General features: G+C 38.1%; 3 protein-coding genes across 4 annotated transcripts; 1 reads left to right on the plus strand and 2 right to left on the minus strand.

The window, feature by feature from the left end:
• The first annotated feature begins 2,300 nt into the window (after nt 1-2,300).
• On the plus strand, nt 2,301-7,785 carry LOC120291413 (mitogen-activated protein kinase kinase 2-like). Of its 2 annotated transcripts, XR_005549445.1 has the most exons (10): nt 2,301-2,397; nt 2,536-2,620; nt 3,430-3,564; nt 4,086-4,310; nt 4,406-4,588; nt 4,704-4,927; nt 5,318-5,363; nt 5,614-5,713; nt 6,676-6,757; nt 7,577-7,785. XR_005549445.1 is itself a non-coding variant. In XM_039308736.1 (9 exons), the coding sequence occupies exons 1-8, from the start codon at nt 2,354-2,356 to the stop codon at nt 5,701-5,703; spliced, it is 1,032 nt and encodes a 343-aa protein (XP_039164670.1). In that variant the 5' UTR covers nt 2,301-2,353; the 3' UTR covers nt 5,704-5,713; nt 6,673-6,757. The 2 variants fall into 2 exon arrangements, 1 of the variants encoding a protein (XP_039164670.1); XM_039308736.1 differs by lacking the exon at nt 7,577-7,785 and having other exon boundaries at nt 6,673-6,757.
• A 5,933-nt stretch (nt 7,786-13,718) lies between these two features.
• On the minus strand, nt 13,719-17,659 carry LOC120291146. The gene is made up of 7 exons (XM_039308119.1): nt 17,182-17,659; nt 16,830-16,904; nt 16,657-16,727; nt 16,501-16,558; nt 14,820-15,012; nt 14,091-14,549; nt 13,719-14,011 (listed from the first exon to the last, which is right to left on the minus strand). Exons 1-7 carry the CDS (start codon nt 17,653-17,655, stop codon nt 13,842-13,844), a joined length of 1,500 nt encoding a protein of 499 aa, XP_039164053.1. The 5' UTR covers nt 17,656-17,659; the 3' UTR covers nt 13,719-13,841.
• Nucleotides 17,660-19,161: 1,502 nt separating this feature from the next.
• On the minus strand, nt 19,162-25,399 carry LOC120291621. The gene is made up of 8 exons (XM_039309283.1): nt 25,141-25,399; nt 24,680-24,888; nt 22,967-23,265; nt 20,826-20,996; nt 19,792-20,541; nt 19,589-19,683; nt 19,348-19,447; nt 19,162-19,306 (listed from the first exon to the last, which is right to left on the minus strand). The coding sequence occupies exons 1-8, from the start codon at nt 25,397-25,399 to the stop codon at nt 19,162-19,164; spliced, it is 2,028 nt and encodes a 675-aa protein (XP_039165217.1).
• Nucleotides 25,400-25,600: the final 201 nt, after the last annotated feature.

Here is a 25,600-nt window from a genome sequence, read left to right on the forward strand (position 1 = left end):
ACCCCCCTGTTGACCTTATGTATATATTTATGGTTTGGTTTGTATTGCAACATATATGACATGACTAGTTGTGTGTGTGTGTGTGTGTGTGTGTGTGTGGAAGAAGGGGAAATCAAGGATGATGACCCGTAGTTCATGAAACCCCCCATGTTGACCTTATGTATATTTATGGTTTGGTTTGTATTGCAACATATATGACATGATCCCCGATGACCCGTAGTTCATGAAACCCCCCTGTTGACCTTATGTATATATTTATGGTTTGGTTTGTATTGCAACATATATGACATGACTAGTTGTGTGTGTGGCCCTACTCTTCTATCACATTGTGTTATTGTCTGAAGATTATTATTTGCTTCTGCATATGCATTAAAATGAATGGGTCAGTGATGCATCCTGGAACGTCGCTATTTAATTGACCAATGAGGGATGGGTTTTAAAATTTGTGGCCCTACTCTTCTATCACATTGTGTTATTGTTTAGAGATTATTATTTGCTTCCGCATATGCATTAAAATGAATGGGTCGGCGATGCACCCTGGAACGTCGCTATTTAATTGACCAATGAGGGATGGGCATGCGCTCAAGGATCGGGGCGTGACAGATTCTCTCTCTCTCTCAAAGAAACACAGGGCGTCCACAATTGTTACGGCAGCACATGCTTTTGCTCGACTGTTCCATTCACTACCTTTGAGCAGTGCTAAAGCAAACAACAAGCTACTGGATTAGTGAGTACGCCGTCCATGTCCCTTGGCACTTGACGTCCATCGCATGCCTTGTCAAGCCTCATCCTCCTGCTCGCATGCCCGCCAATTTTGGCAGCTTAGCCGCTCTTTGCTTCACAACCCACGATCAAGGCATCATCCGCCAATAGTGAAATTCGGCCTTCTTCACCTGTGAACACAATCTCACGAGCATTCCACTAGAGGCAAAGAAAAAAGTTTGACTGCAACATGCAACGGCTTCGTGGAGGGGAAGAGTGTCATTTTTTGGAGCAAAGCCAATTGATACCCCCATGGATCCCAATCTTAAACTTGACGTGAAGCATGGAGACTAATTACATGATCTAGTGTAGTAGAGGAGATTAGTCGGTTAGTAAAACTATCTTTCCATCACAAGACTCGATATATCCTTCGCTATTAGTGTAGTAAGCAAGTTCATAAGTTCTCTTCGTATTACTCATTGGGATGCTGTGCTTCGAATTGTCAAATATTTTAAGGAAGCACTAGGTAAAGGACTACAATTTAAAAATTATGGCCATCTAAACACTACAAGCTTTTATGATGCCAACTGAGTAGGGAGTCTTATGGATAGGATGTCTACTTTGGGCTATTATGTGTTTTTTGGAGATAATTTATATGTGTGAAAAAAGCAAAAAACAACATGTAGTTTCCTAAGCAAGTGCTAAAGCTAAATATTGAGTTATGGCACATGTGATAGGTGAATTATTGTGGTTGAGGATGTCACTATCAAGGATTGGAATGTCATCGTCAAATCCATTAGTGCTATATATTGTGATAATCAATCCACTATCTTGTCTTCCATGAACAAACTAAGCACATTAAAGTTGATTGTTTGTGGGAGAAAAAGTTCAAAAAGGGAAGATTATTCTTCAACCCACATAGCGATGATCGATTCCTAATCCGGTTCCCAAAAATCAAAGCCGAGGACCAAATTGGTTGGTCCAAAGATTGGGAACTAGAGGACCGATCCAATGGAACTAATTACTTATTTTTTTGTACTACTTTTTATTCATTACTTTTTTTTTTCACCACTTGAAACATACTGAAATAGTGTTCACATTTTACTAATTTTTTTTTGAAGAAATAATAAAATAAAAAAGTATAATTAGTCAGTCCGATTCAATTCTTCCTAACCAGAACTGCACAGCGACACCAATTCCACTTTTAAGAATCAAGAACCGAACCAATATTCCAGGAATCATATCAAACTAGCCAATCCAGGTCCTGGTCATCCCATTTTGCACACCCCTAAACCCACAAAGACAAAGGATCAACTCACAAACATCTATACTAAATCTCTGTATAGAGTGAGCTTCTTATGTAACAAGTTGGGATTGTTTAATATTTATATCCCAACTTGAGGAGAAGTGTTGGAAAATATTATAAGTAATGAAGGTAGAATCGTAATCTAATTTCTGAGTAGGGTTAAGAACATATGAGCAAATATAGATTGGTAATCATACTATAATTTTGATTAATAGAAAATAATCATCTCTCTTTCGCAATAATAACCCATTGCCCATGTCATGTCAACGTGTTACTTCAACAAATGCAATCGTCTTCTTTTGGGGAAGGAAATACAAGTTGAACCAATTTGGGAGACTGACATCCATGGAAATCCCATCTCCCGACGAAGATTCCTCCGCCAAGTTCCTGTAACTCCCTCCCTCCCTCTCTCTCTCTCTCTCTCTCTCTCTCTCCCTGGTTTTGTGGATTGCGTGGATTGTTGCTCGTTCCTGCGTTTCGCCCGATCGGCTTTGGCTGAATCTGGGCGCTGGGTGTCGTCGTGTCAGGATTCAGAGCGGCACGTTCATAGATGGCAATCTGCTCGTCAACAGCGACGGAGTTCGGGTTGTGTCGCAGAGCGAAGTCAAAGGGGTATGAGATTCCCAACTGCTGAATGTTTTGGTAGAATTCCTTGCTTGAATTGGAGCTTCTTCTTCTTCTTCTTCTTCTTCTTCTTCTTCCTGCTTAATTGGTTTCTTAGTGTCCTCGCATCTGGATGAACTGGTTTGAATATTGAGGCGGCTTGGGAGGAAACTGACAATTCTCACTTTTTGAGATTGAAGGCAAATTTTCTTTTTTGTGGTTTTCATTGGTAGATATTTCCTGTTCGCATGTATTGGTGACTTGCTGACTGCATTTCTCCGGTCGATCTTGGCGTTTCGTTTCTGCATTCGTCTTGTTCGTATCATCTCGTGTATTTCTTGCAATTCCTCTATAAAAAGGTTTGATTAAACTCGCTATAGCGCGTGAAGAAGTTCCAGCTGCGATGGAAGGAATTTCTTAATGTCGGAACGCAGAAAAGCCTCTCTTTTTCTTTTCTTTCTTTTTCGTCGAGACCTTTCATTCTTAGAATCTTAGATCTGTGTAATGCGAGCCTCGCTAGGGATTATCTAGCTTCAGCTTATCAGTGAAGCTGGCTGAGTTGCTTAACGCTGATTCGTTTCGCTTGGAGGCATCATTCATTGAGGGAGCTATCTAAGCTCCTAGCTAAGCTGATCCTGCAGCTTTTGTTTTGAAGTAATTCCATACTCTGTACTGAAACAGTGGGTGTGTTTGTCTCGTTTTGAACATCTTTCTGGGTCTCTCGCTTTATGTTCGGACTGCTCGTAGTACTTGAAGAGTATTGGCTTTGTGCCTTGAAGATTGTGATCTCTGAATGCGTACTCTTGTGTCCGTTTCAGCCACCCCTTATCAAGCCAACAGACAACCAGTTGAGTTTAGCGGACGTAGACACAATTAAAGTCATTGGAAAGGGGAATCGCGGAATAGTCCAATTGGTCCAACACAAATGGACTGGGCAGTTTTTCGCATCGAAGGTTTTGTTAACAACTTGCCTGCTCAGCTTCCAGTTTTCAGTTATTGCACCATCACTGAATGTTACAGTGACTATGCATTCTGTTATCCTGAATCTTTATGCTGCTTTTGTTAATGTCTTGGGAGGACAGATTCTACAGTTACACTTTCCAACTAACATAGCAAATTTAGCAACTTACTCATGCCTGAATATTGTAATTGGGCTCTTTGTCATGACTTTTTCCCATTTTGGAGAAGCTTCCGTGTTGCTTTGATTCGGAACTGTCTTCTGTCATGCTCTACTAGATTGTGAAGCTTACATGCTATCAAGACCATCTAATGTTTGGTATCATATGATCGTGCATTCCAATGAAGACCTATTCCCATTCTGGCAAAGCTTCCACTTTGCTTTGATATGGAAGAGTGTTCTGTCATGCTACTAGATTGTGAAGCTTACCTCCTATCTATGCCATTGTTTGGTATCATATGATCACACATTCCAATGCATGCTTTCTCAGGCGTTTCTGTTAAATTACAAATCCAGGTCATCCAAATGAAGGTCGAGGAGTCTGCAAGAAAGCATATAGCACAGGAACTCAAAATTAATCAATCTTCGCAGTGTCCATATGTTGTGGTCTGCTACCAATCTTTCTATGATAATGGTACCGTTTCTATTATATTAGAGTACATGGATGGAGGGTCGCTGGTGGATTTTCTGAGAAAAGTTAAAACTATTCCAGAGCCATTTCTTGCGGTCATTTGTAAGCAGGTGAAAAAAGATGCAAATTATCTATATTATTAGTCAATTCTATTCTGTTTTATTGTCCATGAGATTTCTCAACCTATACAAGGAAATTGATGTAGGTGCTCAAGGGTTTGTTGTATCTGCATCGTGAGAAGCACATAATACATCGAGATCTGAAGCCTTCTAATCTGTTGATAAATCATAGAGGAGAAATCAAGATTACTGATTTTGGAGTGAGTGCTATAATGGCTAGCACATCTGCAAGAGCTTTAACCTTTGTCGGCACATATAACTATATGTCTGTGAGTAATTCAATCACATGTACTAATATTCTTTTGCTGCTTCTCCCTTCATATGATTATATATCCCTTTCACCTTACCCTTAATTCTCGCATTTGTTCCCCACACTTTCTGTAGCCTGAGAGACTCACTGGAAACAATTATTGTTACAAAAGTGATATTTGGAGCCTGGGCTTAGTATTGCTAGAGTGTGCAACCGGGAAGTTCCCATATACACCGCCTGATCAAGAAGAAGAATGGACCAATTTCTATGAGCTCATGGAAGCCATTGTTGATGGCCCACCGCCTTCGGCAGCTTCTGATCAATTCTCTTGCGAGTTCTGCTCATTTATCTCTGCCTGGTAAAGCTTCTATATCTTCTCCTCCATTCTTAATGGATTGACTTGGCCTTTCAGTCTATTTTATGCGAGATCAAAGTTTAGCATAATAGTGAGGTATTAATGTGATGCGTGTTTTCTATTTAACAAGATCGATCGGTGCTTATTGGCTTAATTTAGATCTGAAGTTGGTTGTATCATATCCATATCAGAATTTTGAAACTGATTTAAGCACCAAAAGGTCGAGAAGTTAGCTTTGTTGAGAATCGGCTTAGCTAAGTTTCATTGTTGCTCTTCCAACATAGTGTACACGCATATTGAATTGCAATATAAGTTCAGTTGTCTTTCATCTTGTTAATCTGTCGTCATTCTATGCAAAACCTAATTTTTTCCCTGCAATGTTTTTCTTTGCAGTGTACAGGGGGACCCAAATAATAGATGGTCTGCGAATGAACTTATGGTATATTTATGTCTATTGAAACTTTTTGGTATCTATCAGTGGTCCTAGTGGTCTCCACATAGAAGTCACTCTTAAACCCAACACTGAGCGAGGGGATTAACACTCTTTCAGTTGACCCGCTCAAGGTGACTGGTGCCACTGCACAAAGTCACCAGGGTCATCAAGTCATCTGAATTGCTTGTCAAGGGTATCTGTATTTCAGACATACTGACTTTGAGGCTGCTCTTTCTTGCTTTGATTTGAAATGCAGGGTCATCCTTTCATCAGCATGTATGAGGACTTGAATGTTGATCTTGCTTCCTACTTCACTGATGCAGGCTCCCCGCTTGCAACCTTTTGAAACTTCACTGGTATGCCCAGAGCCTGCTTTCTTGCCCATGCACATATTCAATTAACATTATGTCTTATCTTGTATAAGGATAATGATTAGTAAGTCGAAAATTTTTTGTGTGCACAAGGTTGAGGCTTACTGGAGTGCTATTTCTTTAAAAATGCATTGTTGTTTGAATATATCGTCCACTCGTCTGTCAGATTAATTATTTAGGTGTTGTTTGAATATATCGTCCACTTGTCTGTCAGATTAATTATTTAGGTGTTGTTTGAATCTATCGTCCACTTGTCTGTCAGATTAATTATTTAGGTATTTGTTCTTTTTTTTTTTTTAACAGCTGGTGAATGAATTAGTATATGCAATTCCACAAAGGAATTGTGTTTTGGCTCCCAAAGTAGAATCTTTCTCATTTCAATTCTTTTATGTGGTCTTGGAAACCCATCAGCTGTTAAATAAAGGGTTAATGCCACAAAAAACCTCAAATTGGTACATTTGTGACAAACTTACCATCCGTTAGTTTTTGTCAAATTGGATTAATAATACAAAAAACCACAAACCAATACATTTGTGATAAGACGGAAGGTAAATTCTCAAACCGATACACTCATCAACTATCATATGTCATTCAGCTCGGCAATTTAATGATAAATTTAAATAAACTAATGGAGGGTAAATTTGTCACAGCTATGTACCGTTTTTAGGGTTTTTCAAGATATTAATCTTTAGTTAAAACCATACACTGCCAATTCTGCCACTTATACCTAGGATCTCTTGAACCGAGTGACTAGGCAGCTGGCGTGCCTTGGCTGGTTGGCTGACTTTAATTTCTTGGCACTCAATAGACTTTCTAATAGGTTGTTTTGGATCGAAGAAAAAAATTTGGAAAAAAAAGCTCTTTACCTTTGAAAGCCATTAGCTGCGTTCACAGGCTAACTTTCTGCCATAAGAAATAGTAACTAATGATCATTCTCCTTGAAGCAGTGGTTCCAGCAACCGGAGATCTTTGGCTCCCTGGGAGCTTAGAGAGCAGTTTCAAGAAAAACACCTGCTCAGGATTTTAATTTATTATGAAGGGAAAGTCACGAAAAACCACTGAACTTTGTTCAAAGTGACACATTTACCCCAAACTTTTTTGTGACGTGAAAAATCCCAAACTTTTCAAACCGTGACACATTTACCCCATTAAGGATATTTTTGTCTTTTTATTTATTTTTTCTTTTTTCTTCTTCTTCCTCCGACCATGGCTGAGCCGGGGAGGAAAGCCGGCGTCGACGATCTCGCCGCGTCGGGCAAGGGCGGTGAGGGCGGCCCTCGCGGATGTGGCGAGGCGTGTGGACACCGCCGAGATCTAGTGAGGGCGTGGACACCTCGCCCGATGCAGAGAGGGCGCCCTCGCCGGCGACGGCGAGGGCAGTGGACACCCTCGCCCAACGCAGCCCCTCACCGGCGTCGGCGAGGACGGCCTTTGCCAGATCCGGCGAGGGCACCTCGCCGGCGTCGGGCGAGGACGGCCCTTGCCCGATCTAGCGAGGGCACTCTTCGCCCGACGCAGCGAGGGCGCCCTCACCCGACGCAGCGAGGGCCGCCCTCACTCGACGCCGGCGAGGGCCGCCTAGCCCAATGCCGAGGGCAGCCCTCACCGGATGCCGGCTTCCCTTCGCTAGCCAGGTGGAGGGAAGAGAAAAAAAAAAAGAATTAAAAAAATTTTAAAAAGTAAAAAAAAAAAATTAAAAATTTTTAAAAATGAAAAGACCAAAATGCCATCTAATTTTGGGGTAAATGTGTCACATAACGAAAGTTCGAGGTTTTTTACGTCACAAAAAAATATTTGAGGGAATGTGTCACTTTGGGCGAAAGTTCAGGTTTTTCGTGGCTTTTTCCCTATTATGAAAGTGGATAACTTTTGGAGCTGATAACTGTCTGCCTCGAGCGGAGTGTAGTGGAGTGGAGTGTTGGCAGTTCAAGACGATTTCAAGGGCGTGATTACTTTGAGCGTCGAAGGACAGCTGATGTAAATTCGAATTTTCTTTCTTATTGTAAGGTAGATTATTGATGCCATGCTGGAATGTGATGCGTGAGAAATCCTGATCAGTGCATAAGTCTGTTGACAAATGATCTTTGCCAGGGGTTTGCAAAGATTCATGACTAAAACTATGAGATGGCTCTTTAAAGCTGGAAATGGAGAAACTTGCAATACTAATAGCGACATTTTTGTCAATAATTGTTTCTTTTTGGCAGGTCATAACCATACTTAGTGTCTGTTCATTTTTCAGAAAAACGTTTTCTTCATTTTTCAACAATTCATTCATTTAGGAAAATGAGTCAACGGAAAAAGATTTTTCTACCCAAAATGTGAATTCAAGAAAATGATTTGCTCTTTGAAAGAACTGGAAAATATTTTCAAATATATATTTAGGTATCGGTATTTGGATCTAAAATTCTACATTTGGGCACGAAAACCCTAGTGTTGGTTTCCAATCTTGGGTCGAGCCTAAGGCCCCATCGAGGTTGGGCTCGAGAACTCAGTGCGGGCTTGGTCCTTGGCGTGCATGCCCAAGTCTATCAAGGCTAGGCTTGGTGTTTGAGGCCTAATGCTTGGGTACCTTGAGTTCAGGGTCCTACTGCTCGAACTCTAGTCTCGACCTTTAGGCTTGAGTCCACAAAGGTCATGTGGAGGTCCTCAATGCGTGGAGGTCCTCAATGCTTGGGCTTGAACTCTAAGTCAAAGAAACATTTGTTATTACAAAAAAATATATAAAAATAAATTTTTAATTAATTTTTATTTTAAAAAGTTAGAATTAAATTATTTATATATATTGTCTTATGTTTTTTTTTTTTTTTTTTAAAGCTTTCGAGTCTCACCAGATTTGCGAGCTTCAAACTTGCCACAAATCGGCTAGTCTCAAGCTCGTTGATCTAGCAAGGCCTCCAACCTCACCGACTAAGAGAGCTTGAGCTCACCGGCCTTAGGTGGGCTCGCTTGGGACCAATCTTTGACCATCGTTGTAGTTGGTGACCAACCAACGAAGAAGCAAAAAGAAAATATATATATAATTTAAAAAAAATCTAATAATTTTCCCCATCAATTTTTCCTTACCAAATGACGTAAAATGCTTTTCGATTTTTTTTTTTTTTTTTTTTTTTTTGGGGTTTTGGCTAAATATTGAAAAATCCTGAAAAATGTTTTATAAAAATGAATTTTTGTTTTTTCAAAACAAACCGATCATAAATAGAGTCTTAAGATGGTCCTAGCAGTTCATAAATAGCACTGAATGAAGTGCCTTCCTTTCAGGTGTAGAGAAGATCACTGCAATTCTTGATAGCAGTTACCTAAAGCTGTTCTAACAAAACATGATCACCGACCAATCTCCAGGTTACTCTCGAGAAATAAAACAACAAAACAGAAGATAATCTTATCTTTCAGGGATCAATTTCGAGAGAACACATGCAAGATCGACAAATGGATCCCATACGATATATCCATTGTTGGCAACTGGCGATAGATCCGTGCCAAAGGCACGATGAGAATAGCAACACGAAAAATTCATTTCAACCATTTTTTTTTTATAAGATCAAAATTGCTCGATGAAAAATTCTGTTGATGTACATCTTATAGGGAGAAAACCATAGGTATATGAGTATTTCAAATTTTAATCGATGTACGTATTTCTTATCTCTTTTAACGAGGTGAGTTGATTGTGAGCATGTGTTATTTTTCTCCAATCCTTTGAAAGGGAATTTCCTAATGCGCGAACATCGAAAAAGGAAGTTCGAAACAGCACCTGTATAAGATGATATAATGCAATATCAAAAGTGGCTAGCTAGTCGATAATATTTTTTTCATTAAAACAACCACTTTTTTTCTTACGTGATAAAGTGAGAAGCGCATAATGGTTTTGAACCAATATAATTAGTATGGAATAATAAACTTCGAGAGTTAGGACGCGTATGACAACCATTCTGCTTAAATAGTTTTCGGAATGTAAATGATTTTTCTATTTCTCAAAAAAAAAAATTTTAAACAAAAATAACCGTTTGATAACGACACAAAAATTTCTACTCTAAAAATGTAAATTGCCGATAACGACACAAAATTTATTCCTTTTATGGCGACTACGACAACTAACGACCTTTTAATATAAAAATAAAAATAAAACTGATTTAGTAACAAAAAAATAAAATAAATAAAATAAATCATAAAAAAATAAAATAAAATAAGCATTTTATTTTAAAATAAATATAACCTTAAAATAAATTTATTTTATTTATTCTATTTTATTTTATTTTACGAATAAAATTACTTTAAAATGAATAAAAATAAAAAATAAAAATAAATTTATTTGGCAAAACACTGAGGCAAATAAAAATAATTTATTTTCATTTATCATAAATAAATTATTTTTAATAAACTAAAAATAAAATGATAAATAAAATAATTTATTTATTTTTAATAAAATTACTTTTATTTTTAAATGAATATATTTATTGTTATTTATTTTTATTTTTAATAAAACGAGGAGAGGCGGAGGAGGAGGAGATGAGGGAGGACTTACCGAAATTAGGATTTAGTGAGAAATTATTTCGATTTCTCTTCTAAATCAATTTTTAATAAAAATCTATTCCAAAAATAAAAACCGAAAGAGGTTCAAAAACAGGTTTATTCCGTAAACATGCCCTAATAAAAATTATTTCTAGAACAGAAATTTTGGTTATTATGCACCCCCTTACATGCCAAGAAATTAACAATCCGTGCACATCGGATAAAAGTCAAAATTTATTGTGGAATACATATACTTTTACACAAACATGACTAACGTGAATTTGCAACTACAGGATACCGTGTTTGCACCGTAATTTATCTTGTCAATTATTTTCATGTACATGTAGAAGTAGTTTTTTTTTTTTTTTTTTGGACAATTGCATAAAAATAATGGAAAAATACATACAAAGGTTTTCTTTTTATAAATAAAAGAAAGAACTTGAAAGTGGGAGTGAATGGGGCTGTAGCAACACCGGAATCTGAATGTAAACATGATTAACGTCCCAATTCAACTAGCGCTGTAGTACACCATATCACTAACTAATATTTGAAGAAGCTAAGTAAATGATCATAAGTACAGAAAATGAGAGCATGATAACACAATCCCTTTCGGCACTGCAAGAAGAAGGCAGATACTGTCCATCTCAGAGCAATAACCTTCTCCAGCAGCTCCGACTGATGCATGCTCATCTCTTCTATTTGACTTTATTACCTGCATATCGACATTGGCCTCCACCCCCTCAAAGAAGATGGAAAAACTATCATGGATCGAGCAAAAGCCAAACTGCAGCACTGATTGTATCCAACTACGGGAAAGATAACACCAGATGGACTCCAATCGCCAATTGTCGGCACAGAAATCATCATTTTGCAGAAAAGAGAAGAGTGAGTCCTTTCCTCATTTATCTTTTGGTCATTTTCCACAATGTTATCCTCTGCTCCCAAATTCACTTGCTAATGTTACGGAGGAATCAATTAAATACTTCCATAATCAGACAAGAATGGCATTGACATATATTGCAAATTCACTTACAGGCCTCATTCTGGAGTCTTAACATAGAACTTTTTCCAGGTCGTGCAATCTCTTACATAACAAATTCCCCTTTAGAAACCAAATGAACGGGCGGAAAACTACTACCCTGAGAAAATCAGACTGTCACCTGATCGTGGAGCTTGCATATGGCAATCTACTTACTCATCTTCTCCATTTCCCCACATGAACTTTTGCAATAGATCCCATCTGTGCTTGCTCAACTTCTCCATCTAGACCTTACAAATTCAGTAGTCTTCATGTAAGACAGAACCTTTGCATCCATGCTTGAAGATAAAGGAAAAGTGAAAACGATAGATAATCTAAGCAAAAGTCAACTACATAATTAGATCATATCATTGCACAATTCACCAAAACCTCTTCCATTTATAATTTCGGTTCTCCTCAAATTCCATCTTCATCTGAATTTCCACCACTTGGATACATTATGTTCAAACCTCTTTGTAAGACAGAACCTTTGCATCCATCTTCTGATTATCCAAAAAGAAGTGTCCAAGTATTATCCCACATCGCTTGACAATGAGTATGTGGTCTCTCTCCACCTATTAGCTTAAGTTTTTAGGTTGGATTTTCTAAAATGGTATTGGATCCAGTGCTATCCCTTTTGCGAATACGTGTGGTCAAAATTCCATATGAATGTGCATAGTCAAAATTTCATGTGCTGCTTATAATCCAATTTGCACATGAGAGGAGGTGTTTTGGGTTGGACTTTCTAACAAGAAGTCTACCATAGAAGCCAGTCAAATATGGAGAGGAAAACCACCATTCCATGAGGATAACTGAAGTCTATGCAAGACAAAGTAACCTCCTGATCTTTTATCATATGGACTCTTCTGCGTTTAAACAGGTCTGCCCGAAAAAAGTAAGACCAATAAGGTTTCTGTTATAAACTTTCAATTGGCCCTGGAACAAAATTGTTATACAAGAGCCAACTTGTTATCCCCTTAGTATTGGGTGGTAGAAAACGGGCATGCTCCATCTTCGTAGAGCTATCAAGTTATCAACTATAACTGGAATTTAAACAGCATTGGTGCAAGCAGAGATGTCTAAGCACTTACTAGCAACCAAGAATAGCATAGCACAAGAAGAGATTTATAAAACATGCAGAGGGAAGCATTTGAAGGCGAGGACAGACAGGATTGAATCGCAGTCTGACCCTTGTGATTTTGGGCATTTCTGCATATAAGTATTATTGCATGCGTCTTTGAATAAAGAAGAATAGGATGGAAAGATACTTCAACTGAACATACGAGATTCCTTAGTAGATCAATCTCACAATTTCATACACCCGCATGATAGATAAAGACTGGAAGTCCATCAATTACCTTAAGCTCTTGCAATCAACCTCACCAGAAAAGAAAGAAGTTTATGGACCATTTCACGACAAATGTGCATCACACAAATGGCTCCTGACAAAACGAGGAAGATCTTAGTGGTCCTTTTAACTTCTGAAGTCATAAATTAATAAAAATGAAAAAGTTGGAAACAATATCAGCGAATATTTTACATTGTACAAACATTTGTCAGGCAGAGAGAAACCACATGCTAAAGATAAGGTCTCCTTGCAATGCAAATATATATGCTAAATCAGGAAAGATTAGGCCCCTATCACTCTACTCAGATTATTTTTGCAACTAATGCAATGAGTCCTTAACATTTGCCACCTTCAATTAAATCAGATAAGATGTCAGAAAGAATTACCAATAAAATCATGAAATCACCTGAAACATCAATACATAGACTCTGACTGTTATTCAAGTCGACATGGAAGAATGCCATTTGCCTGCAGGATTTTGTTAATGATCCTTTGTCTTTATAGTCAAGTACCTGCAAGAGAGTAAGGCTTTCCAAAATCTGCCCCAACTTAGATCCAGTGAAGTAAAACACCACTTCAAGCATGGGAAAATAGCTAAAATCTACTAAATTCAGTGTAGACATCAAAGATTAAAAAAAAAAAAAAAAAAATCTTACCATTTACCACGTACTGCTAGGCACAAGATGGCTAGCAAACCACAATAGAAGAAACTTCCCAATCCTATTAAAGAGATATACAGCAGGAACGGGATATTGAGATTACATATATTGACCCAGCAAATAAGATTAATTCACATTCTACCAAAACTTCAATGGAGAAATGGCAGTTAACCAATAACTAAGTCAAATTATGGCCAGTAATTAAAGAGAGAAACACATCTAATAATGAACATAACTGCAGAGACCTTTCATCCAATGAAAAGATGATATTATTTGAAATCAGAAATGTATGTACAAGAGGCATTGTACATTTTTGCGAAGATATAGTCCCTACAAACACTAACTTGTACGTTGAGCAAGATCTTTACATTCAGGGTCACCACCTTAGTACAGAGGCAAAATCGAAAACATCTGAAAGGCTCACTTCAAGATCAACTTCTGAAGAAGACTACAAAAAGAATCTATATAACCTAATTTTGTTGACTTGATTGCACCCCTTCAAAGTAGGTTGTTCCTTTAACAACTGCAGTTTGTGTCTTTTTGTCAACAGTATAATTAATAAGACTATACAGAGAAACAACTTCAAACCATCATATTTACGTCTGAAAGATCATCCATAGGAATTTCAAGCCCCATAAAGTCATTCTCTTGCAGATTATCATCATCAATGTTCAACCATGAAGCAAGGTCTTGGCCATGGTTATCCAAATCATCGGAAACACCAAGTTCATCAATTCCTGGTAGCTGCAGACCTGACAAATCAATTGGGTCCTCAAGCCCATCAAAACTAAAGCCAAGTTTTTCCTTGGAATTACTACTGGTTGTCACTACCTTGGAACCAGAAGGCAATGTTGATTTTGGCTGTTCTGATGTTCCAAGAAGTCCATTGATAGATACCGATAATTGAGTCATTTTCTGCTTGGGCTTCGCTTTTAGATTTTCTTTCTCCCTTGGCAGTAAATACTGCTGATCGATTGCTTTTATTATTTCCCGTTCTAGATAGCACCTTTCCTTCTCTGTCCCTCTCACTCCTCTTTCCTTTAGTGCTGCTAGATAGAGAAGTTCCAAGGACTGATGGTGAAGTGGAAGAATTTCCAATTGTACCACCTACAACCTCATGGAGCGACAATTCCCTCTTCTTTACTCTATTGAAGCATAAATCTTCTTTACCAGTGCTTTGTTCAGCCACAAGATTTCCAGGCAGTGGCACGTCCATGGAATTCATGTCACAATTATCCATTTTTTGACCAATAAGGGACACGGAAGGACTTTGCTGTGAACCCTTGGAAGCTGCAGAAGGGACGAAGAGCTTACTTGGTGAACAATAAACGAAGTGGACTTTACAGCATAGACAACTTAAACAAAAATATTACAAGATGGAGACTACATATGCTATCATGAAAATTAGATTTATTTATTTAGGGTCTCGGAAGCAGTACAAAAAAGATAATTACCAAATAAGTTCTAAAAGAATACCACTACACAACCTCTGGATTATACTTGAGATTATAACATCCCAAGGATGGTTAAAAGTGAAGGGATTTAATATGGAAGAATTACCTTCGAAAACTGTTCGACGAGAAGTCCCACTCAGAAAGATATCCCTAAACAAGGGCTCACTGAAGCAGCTCTTGCCAGTCTTTTCATATTGTTTGCACCGGTCTAACGTACGTTTAACAAATGCCAAAGCAGCTTGCTTGGCCATCTTGTTGGTTGAACTCTTCCCACTGGTGGGATTTGAACCCCCACACATCTAAGAACAAAGTTGATTATTATTAATGATAGGAAGACACACATACAAAAAGATCGCTAAATGTAGATGTACTTATACAGAGCCACACAAGCACTCAAGCAAACCAGTGTGCATAGAGAGAGCGAGTTTTTTTTTTTTGGGGGGGGGGGAGGGGAGCCCTGGTAGAAAACCTGATTTCTTTCTGCTCAATTATTCTCCAACATTAAATTAACAAAGCATAAGAGTTGTTATGGACCAATCTTAGAAATGTGAGACAGAATTTTTTTATTGACACCATTTTAGAACCATATTCTAAAGTTAGAGCTTTTCAGAAACTTGAAAACTGTGTCAATTTTTTAAATACCATTTTCAACTAGGTCGGTTGGTTGGTTATCCAAGTCTTTCTATGGTTCTTTCTTTGAGTGTGTGTGCATTTTGCATCTGCTATAGTTGGGGGAGGATAAAAGTGCTTGGAACCAAGAGCATGAAAGCATACACAGAATGAGAATAAGCTATGCCCATCCGTCAAGCAAAGGGAAGCTTAAATGTTTTGACTGAACAATTAGATAATTTCTTTGCATTGAAGGGAGCGTGGTTCAGCAAAATAGTCGGTCTTTTCCATTGCCATGTCAAGGGGGCTAGGGCTAAGAAGAAAATGATAAAAGCAATTCTAAGAGGGGAAAAAAATAAACACAGGTGAACAGGCCATGAGGTGCTTCACAAGACTTTTGCACAGGTAAGAATGGCATCTGATGAACACTTCAGAAGTTTATTCCCTACGAATTTTTATTCGTTGGCTTAAGTAGAGAAATGGAAGTATTATGCTTCAACACGTAGCGCCATACAAATTTTTTGTCAAAATTGGAGGGCTGACACATCGGACATCTATAGTCCACATTCTCCATCTACTGGACAGAAAACCCTCTGTAATTCGCCCCAAACCCTCTTCCAATCAACAGTTTCAACTCTTTCAAGGATATTGTATTAGCTTACATGACATCTTCAGCAAAAATCGATGGAGATAATTCCATTTAGGTGATTTTGAGTTTGACAAACTGGTTCAATGGAAACGTACCAACAAATAACACCTTCTCATAACTATTTCTAGCATGAGCAGGATGGTCATGGGGTTTATATTTGCCCTCGGAGCCTTGGTTTCCAGAGCTCTCAAACTGCCTATTATGCTTTATCAACAATATCATCCCATTCCCTTTTAATTCCAGCATAACCACAAACAGAAATAATTTCTCTTAAACACTGCACATTCTCTTTCTCCACTCCACAGTTCACAGCAAACAACTAAAAAAAAATTCCATTCCTAATCAAATAACTTAAAATGTTCCATTTCTAAGCAAATAACAAGAGAGGACTTTTTGCAAGAATATATTCCCATATACCCATATAACAGAAGTCCAAAGGAGTGTAACTCGACAATAGTAAGAGGAAATCTAGAAAAAAATGCATGTGTACAATCACGATAACAAAAATAATCATGATGAGGAAACGTACCATATACTTCTTGTAAGCCATTTCTACGAGCTTCTCCATCGCATGTTGTTCGAACTCCCTAAGCAAGCAAATAAATGAACCACCTATAAGTCACTGACGCATCAGAAGATCAACTAAGGAGAGTAATAATGGAATCTGAACTGAAAAGAAGGTTACTTTTCTTGAGTTTCTTTTGTTTCTGCAGCAACCTTGATCAGTCTTTCCAAAAAACCTTTGTTCTTGGATACCTATAATAGGAAAAAACAAGCAACAGCTAAATAACAGATAAAATGGACAGATACATGCAAATGGTAGCCGAAAATAAAGCATACAGGAACTTTGAAAAACACCTGCATGTGGTATTTCTCCACTAATTGCATGATCTCATCATTGACTCCTTTCCTCTCCATTTGCTCACCATGAGGCTGATTTAAAAGGTAATTTTCAGATAAAAACCAGTTAAGCATGATTCAAATGACAAAAGTACTCATCCAGGTAATATATTCCCTCAAGCGTATCAGCATTTCACACAGCACAAAACGCCAAAAGACAGAAACATGTAGATACATAGCATTATCCACAAAAGTAAAAACTACCGACATAATTATGGCATGAGATTAATGGAAAAGTTTCCAATGCAAAGAATTTCAGTAAATACATACAGATGAAAGCAATAGGCATTTAATGTACATATGTACCTACCATGGCCTCAGGGAAGAGCGCAATACTGTGAACCTCCAGGATAAGTCTTTCATCTATACTCATGCAATCATATTTAACTTCTGAATGCCCCGTGCTCGGCATCATTATTTGGTCTCTGACTAATCCATTTATTGGATGTTCAAAGCCTGAATTTATCCCTGTCCTTATCATGTCGACAATATCATTGTCATGCTCTTCATGGTCAGGAATGCAAGATACCATGTGACCATTGAGACCCAGGGCACTAGAATACCGATGGTTATGAAGTGGTTGGCAACTAAAACTATTTAAATCCATTTCTCTATCTAGCTTGAGCCTTGATCCATGTGCATCATTTATGAGATCATCATTTTCAAAGCTGCCACAATCAGCCTCCTCCTCTGGAATTAGGGCCGCTATGAGCCTCTCACAAAGAGGGATCGTGTTTTGATCTGGCGCTGCTACTTCCATCTGTCCAGCAAGATCAAGCCCCATCTGCCTTTCCTTCAACCAACCCAAACCCATTGGGATAACTACACCAATTATCTGTATCGGTAGCAACAAGATTTGGTGTTTGAGTTACAGAATCAAAATTTCCCTGTAAAGTCATAAGAACAAAACCTTCAATTAGCGAAGTAGCAGAGAAACCAGAAACATCTCTCTTCACACAACAGGACTCGCCTATTTATAACTTCTAAAGAACATATAAAAAGTTATATGGTTAAAGGTACATCAGGAAACTCTTTTTTATTTATCTGGTATTGACAAAAGAGCCATAATTTCATGTGCCCTTGGTATAGTTTGTCTACTCCTTCAAAATCTCTCCCAGACTTCCAAAGATGAAAACTTTTCATCTCCAAACTGCATCTATTAAGAAAGTTAAATAGATAAACGTAAGGAATTTGAGTTTCCATCCCAGTTGTTGAGCTGAATGATTCAATCAATTCCATCTGTAGACCAGTAATTCTCTGAAGAATTGAGATTCACAGATACTTCCTCAATTTGCAGGGGTATATTCATGAAGAATTTGGCTCTCATACAGAATCAGAAGATGAAAATTGGTATCTCTCGGTTATGCTTTCCTAACTCCAAATTGAATGAACCACTTAATAAAGTGATCTATTGAGGATCTCGATAACTAAAATGAACTGACGCAGCCTCTGGTCCTCGCTTAATCCAAATCTACCTAAAGCATAACTAAGTGCTTTTGACACCATAGGGTCACTTGGATGATGGGTGGTTCAGTCCATTTCATTCCATTCATAGGAGAAAAGTGCCCATACCAGGTTAGTAAATAGTGCTTGCAGCTGTACCAATGAAAGATATTACAAGATAATCCTTGAAAATGTACCATAATTTGAGATGGTGAAGTATCTAAATGTATGATGGCAAAGAGAGAACCCACTCTCTTGAACCATCTCTTCCCACAATGTGGAAACAACCCATATCCAATCCTTATATGTACTGCATTCCACACAATCATGGGTCCTCAGAAACCAAATTAATTCCCTTCTTTGTCATGGACACTTTTACTCTAACCAATCCTTCATTAGTATCAAAGCCTATGAAACGATCTTATAATTGAGGAATCCCAAAACCTAAACGTGACAAGTACTGATTTGCATTTCCCGTAAAAAAGAAACAAAAAAAGGATAATGAATTATCTGTGATGTCAGACATGTTACAGGGTGATCAATGGGCCTAAGTTATGCCCAAGCCCTCTAAGTTGGCAAGTACACATACTTGAGAATTCCACCTACACTAGGGGATTATCAATTTACATAGATGAAAAAGTCCAAGAGTAATAGATGAGCTTTGTCATTGAATTTCCCACCAGATAAATTTCACACTTCCAATACTGGGAAGACAATAGAAGGCAGGTGCTGAAGAAATTTTTCCAGAACAATGTCCTCCTTCGATTGCAATAAAACATCTTACTCAACAAATTTATAGAAGTGAATATGTAGAATGACTAAGGACATCATCTAAATCCATGACAAATCAGTCAAATAATAGCAACTTAATAAGTTTTCCAGAAGAGGCAAGAAAGAGAAATGCCTGTTGCTTCAAATAAGCGATGTCTTCATCAAATATAAAACCAAAGACCGCTTCCATTTGCATCAAAACTCGCTCGGGACCACATGAGCTGCAACAGAAAACCAATTAAGTGAAAAACAAAAGGCTAACGCAGAAATTGAAGGGAATGCAGAATTCTTTGAACACATACATGGATTAACGACAGCATTGGCAGCAGCCAATAGCTCTTCATGCCCATCATCGGAGCCAACTAAGAGAATCAACAAAGAAAAATGTAAGGATATCAGAACATCTGGGAAACATGAGGGGAGCTCAACAATATATTTATTAGAAGTTGGCCAAAAATGAAAAGATGAAGGAAAAAAAGGCTGTACAAGATCAAACACAATACCCAGAAAATCTGCAGCCACATTGACTGATTGATGCCGTTGACGAGTATAGGCCTTTCTGTCAGAAAGTTTCCTAGACGTTGGACGGCCAGCTTTGCTGTGAGTAAGGTACAAATTAAGAGATCATAATCAATAGGTAACACCTAAAAGTTTCCTTGCATTAGTTACATTTCCTAAAAAGAAATGACTGGAAAGTGTGTTGTACCTTTCAGTTCTGTCCAAACCAAGTTTGGCACTTTTAAGAGGTTGTGCAGTGTCCTCATTGCCAAGTTTCTCACTTGATACTGGCAAGAGCGATCTGGAGGAAGTAAAACCGCGCCCACTCCTCCCTTGCCTTCGGACACCATCTCCTAAGTCCTCCCTTGGAATTAACTTATTCTTCCTTGATGATGATACCAAAGTAGAAATCTTCTGTACAGAATGGCCAGATTTCTCATCCACTTCATCAGACTTCTTGGTTTTATCCCTTGATTTAAATTCAGCAGCCCCCATGTCCTCGCCTTCTGATAACGGGGTGGAAGATAATGGGTCAGCTTTCAATCTAACAGGCTGAGGAGAACTGCTTGGCATACGTCTGGGAAACCCCAATCCAACTTCATTTCCCACAACATCAGAACTGGTATCCATAGGAGAGGTTTCGTCATTACTGGGAACAGATGGAACAAAATTTCTTCTCCTAGCAGTTCGGGGAATTTTCTGAGGCCTTGGCCAGCAAGCAACAGGTGGAGAAGAAGATCGCCCTGATGCTGTGCGTTTGCGACTTTGTGCCCCGACAGCAACAGAAGACTTGGTTGTACAATTGGGGATCTCCCAATCATTAGACACAGTTGGACTGTTGACAACTGGGGACAACTTAGGCGCAACGCCAGAACTTGATCTTGGACCTCTAACAGATGCAGTCATTCTTGTGCTAGATGTAGGACTTGCAGAAGTTAAATCATCACGGGCATTTGTCCTGGGTTTTAATAAGATAGAGAAATTGAAATTGGATGCAAATTGGACAGAATGTCACATCAACTAGAGTTAAACTATTAAGAAGTTCTTGCAGTGAGAAAAAGAGAACTCCCATCATGTCAGAAACTTGAAAGTCAAGAATTAAGAAGCTATCAACTAAAACAAACCAAGATAATAATTGGCGCAGTAGAATAAGCTGATAAGATGCAAATGAGAACCCGCTTATGCACAACAAAATTTTGATATATACAAATTTATATCTGAAGCTGAGAATATAATTCATACTTATTAACAGCTTTGAGATTTATCCGTTCCTTGTCTGAGATAGGACGATCTTTCTTGTCACGGGAACTGCTGTCCAGGTCAGCCTTAGGTAATGAAGTACGTGCACAGAAGCTATTTTGAGAGATAGCTTCTGCTTTTCCAACTCCAGGGGATCCATTACCAACTCCTGGCCTACATTATTGGGCAACAGAAAGAAAGATACATCTTGAATTTTCACGAGAAGTACATAATGGAAGAAAAGAGCTGGCTACTTCTTTGACAATATAACACTTGAGATGTTGATTGCATAATAAATCACAAAAGAAAATGGGCTTCAACTTGGCTGCTGTATCACCCCAATCAGAGTCTTTTTGCCAGGCAGAGTATTTGATGACGTGCAATTATCGCCCTTGTGCCACTAGATTATTATGAAATATGCTGTGCTAATATAATGTCTTTAAGTTACTGGAAATATAATGTCTTTCAATCAGTGGAAGTTCCCATTAGGACTACAAGTAGACAAACAACCAACTCCAGGTAAAAATAGTCATAACTTGCCTTTGCAGTCTAAAATTGTGAATAAATAGATATATTGATCCTGTGCAGCTCGAAGTGTAGCAAGTGATGCTAAAATCTCTTGTATGTGCAGAAAATTTTAACTAAAATAAACAAAAGAGGAATTCAACCCTTTTCATACAGAATTGTAGTTGCAAAACACATTACATCTCACACAAAACTTATTAAGTATCTATGAACAATGAAGCAGTTGAATTGGTTATGCCCATGCCCATTTAATGCTGTTGGCTAAGCTGGCAAGGTACCTTGTCAGGATAAATATGCAAATATCTGTGAAAAACTAAACTAATTTGAAATGTCCAAATACATATAAGCCGACTACTAGGGTTGTTGCTTCTAGTCAAGTGAATTAATTATGTCAATTCTAATTTTGTTAGATGCATGAACTTTCAAGTTTATGCACTCTATAATATCAGCAGCAAGGATAGCTTTTTAATTCTCCTTCAACAAATCAATCCCAATGTAGAATCTGAGTTGAGACTTGTCGCCATGGACTCTTCCTCAGCACACTTTCTCTGAAACAAATGCCTAGCAAGGATAGCCATATTATCTAGATACAATTTTAGAGTTACTTACAGAATAAAATACACGCACATACCCCAACTCAGAAAACTACAAGATTTCAATTTCATATTTCGACAATAAAACATGATACTGTCCAATTTTTCTTTTAGAAGGTCAAAACAACTTTCACTCTCAGCAGGATATGACATAAGCACAAGGAAGATGCCTTCAGTGATCAATCCACCATTTTCTTTTCACGCAAACTGAGAAGAATCAATAGCATGCCATTGCTTGTAGTATCAAAAACCAGAGATGAAAAGGAGAGAAATTAAAAATTTACTAATGCGAAATATCACAAATTCCTATATGGATACAGATCGATTGCTTTGTCAACCACTTATCAAGTGCCTACGGTGATTTCCATCCTTTGTAGCTTAAGTATAGTCAAATAAACTTTTAGCCTGCTGAAAAAATGAAGGTGAAAGAGGATACTCCGTACAAGGGAAGGCCAAAATAATTCACCTCAGCCATTACTGAGTTTACTAACTGAAACAGCTGTCTATCTACAGGAAACTTTTTACATATCCATTACGATTAGCTTTGCTCGCTCTCACTTGTGACTTGGGGCTTGCCCCGATTGTGGTATTCAGATTGAGAAATCATGCATATAACAAAGAAATCCAGAGTAAATGTTGGCGAAACCTGAAATGCACAGCCTTTTTTGCAATGATAGGAAATATCATGTACTAATAATGTTGATCTGCAATGATAATCCTTTTCTCTGGTACTTGAAATATCATTGAGTCTGTTAACATCATGCTTGGTCTATATCTATTGCTTGAGTTTATAAGGATAATGGACTTTCTGTCATTATTATTCTAAGAAAAATGAAGAAGAAGAATAGAAGCACTAGGAGGAACGTCGCCCAGAGATGAACAAAGTTGTCTCAATTCCTGAACTGCTTCCACCAACCACACTCTAGAGTAATGGAAAAACATGAGGAAGTTGTATAGACATTATTTCTCTAATACTAACATAATTAAAATTGAAAGATTGACCATACAGAGAATTATAAGATGTACCTGAGCTCATTTGACTCATTATTCAACTTTGGTCGGGCATCGTTAACAGATCTTTGCTGCATTCCTTGCTTGGAATCCCGGTAACCATCGGCAGGTTTAGCGGAGGATACACCTGGGGGATAATCCGACTTTATTCCAGATCGTTTCTTCTTCATTTTAGACTTTTCCCAACCATCAACGCCGATTGACCGTGTCCTTTCCTCACACTGAGGGGCACCACTATTTGCTAGCTTAGGCAGTTCCCTTTCCCTATCAGCAGGCCCAGATGTCCTTACTGATGTATTAGCCCGTGCATCCGTCTATATCAATCCGAAAGAAAATGTCAACCCACCCATTGAAACTATAGAGCAGAAAATTTTTGCAGATCAAAAAGAAGATCAGTAAGCTAATGACACCACACAAAAAAAGAAAAAGAAAAGGAAAAAAGGTAGAACCCACAGTTACTATTTACCCAATATGATGAGCAACATCATGAACGAAGAAACACATAATAAGGCCTCGCTGATATTCCTATAAAGTAATGTAGCAAGATACTGGTTTAAATGCCAGTAAACGCACTTCAACCAAATCAACTCAGAATAAAGAGTCAGGCGGCAATTTTTAACACAAACTAGAGCATAATTCATGTATGACATTATACTAGCAGGGTATGGTATTATACTAGCCTTCTCCACGCCCTAACAATGTAGAAAAAAAGAGGCAAACTACAGGTTAACAGGCATATCGATTTATCTACATATAAATAGAATTAGCTTGTTTATCATAATAGTGTCAACAAAAATCTTTATCTGAGTTCATTAAGCGACACAATTAGCCATCTTAGCTGCCAAGGCTTCAGCTCGTAGAGGTTCATCAGTGTCATGTTTGCAAAGGTTCCACAGCTGTGATCTCTTTGTCAACTGCTGCTATTAAGCCATAGGGCCACATTGCCACATCCACATTTGGTTTTACAACACCAATGAGGAGGAAGAGAACTATAATCAAACTAACTCAGTTTATTTGGTTTTGATTTTATCATACACAAATACTGTGTGATTATGTTCTATGTTAATACTAACTATATTCAAGTAAGGTAGACATATCTGTCAAAAAATATTCAATTGCTTGATAAAAAGAATAAAAATAAACAAGAGAAAAATTTGGAACCTGGAGTGAACCTAGAACTTTTGGATTCCACTGGTTCCAGTTTCAGGGTGGTAAAAAGGCAAACGATAGGTTTCAGGTTCAAAAATTAGGAAATGGGGTCCATAGGATAGGTTCAAGGTAAGGCAAACACCCTAGCCACCATGGAACCTTGACAACCATGGTATATATTATGATGGGTTATGTTTCAAATGGGATCTGGACAAGATAAATTAAACATGTTGAGCTGGAATTAGTTATTTTAAGTGTACATTTTTTTACTTAACACCACACAAACACAAATTCCCATGGCTCTTCCAATTACAATGGATGAAAGAAAATCTAATGGACACAGAGTTTTAAAACAACTTGCAATATTAGCATGAAAATGTTCCATTGCAACTAAATAGGTGAAAAATAAATAAGAAACAACACATTAACCAGGCATGAGAATTGTCATTGTTGAATATATTAGCTTCATTTATAGCAGAACTAGAAGATCACCAGCCAGCACTAAGAGGCTAAATGCAAGTTATAGCTAAAGCACAATCAACTCTATAAAATTTAAAAATAGCTCATCGGAAAGTAAACCTTTGCATCCATTAATGAGGTCCGAGTGCGTTTATTTGGAACTGAGCCTTTAGTTCGGTCCTCAGACTTTTGCTGGCCAAGCTCAAAAGCACCAGTGCTGGCATTATTTTGGGTTCCTATCTTAGCAAGGCCCGATCCAACCATAGATCGGTCACTTGATATCATGGCACCAGAGCGATCATTGGAAAAAACATCGGACGAGATCTCTTCTTTGTAGGTAGACCAGGGAAAAGTCGTTTAGTGTCAATAATGCTTCGCCAAATATTCTTGCTCGTTCCCCGCCAAATAAAGCACTTTTACCAACTGATCCGATTTCCAATTTTAGAATGAGATACACAATGAAATACCTGGCTTTATTAGAAGTTTCACGCAAACTTCGTTTAAGCTCCTCCAGAGATGGCTTGCCTTTTGAAATGTTTAAAGGAGAATCATCGGCTGAAAAGCCCGAGCAACACTTATACCTCGTTTTAAGTCACCGTGTTTATTAGACCTATAATCCGCAGCCATCAATTTCGAATCAAATGGTAAGTATTGGAAGAAATTCATAACTTCCGCCTGTGGTGTTGAAGAACTGTTCCTTGACATTGAATTCTCCATGCTCTCACGAAAGCTGCCTGACCTCTCCATTGGAGTTGCTATGTGGGATCCACGCGACCCACTGCCATATAGTGACCTATCAGGGCTGCTAGAAGACAGATCAAGTTTACTGGATGATGCCATTGCACCAGCGTCTCTAATTCATCAATGTCACATATCTGATAAGCAGACCGAAACATGACAAAACTGCGATGCTGGTGGACATAAGGATCAGTTATATGCCCTCGAGTAAAAGGTACAACTTTGTCACCTGAAAAGTTAGTAGGAAAGCAAATCGTCAATAACTTTGAAAGAGCATAACACTGCTTCTATCACTAAGGATTG

This window comes from Eucalyptus grandis, chromosome 3, assembly GCF_016545825.1.
Source record: "Eucalyptus grandis isolate ANBG69807.140 chromosome 3, ASM1654582v1, whole genome shotgun sequence".
Lineage (NCBI taxonomy): Eukaryota > Viridiplantae > Streptophyta > Magnoliopsida > Myrtales > Myrtaceae > Eucalyptus > Eucalyptus grandis.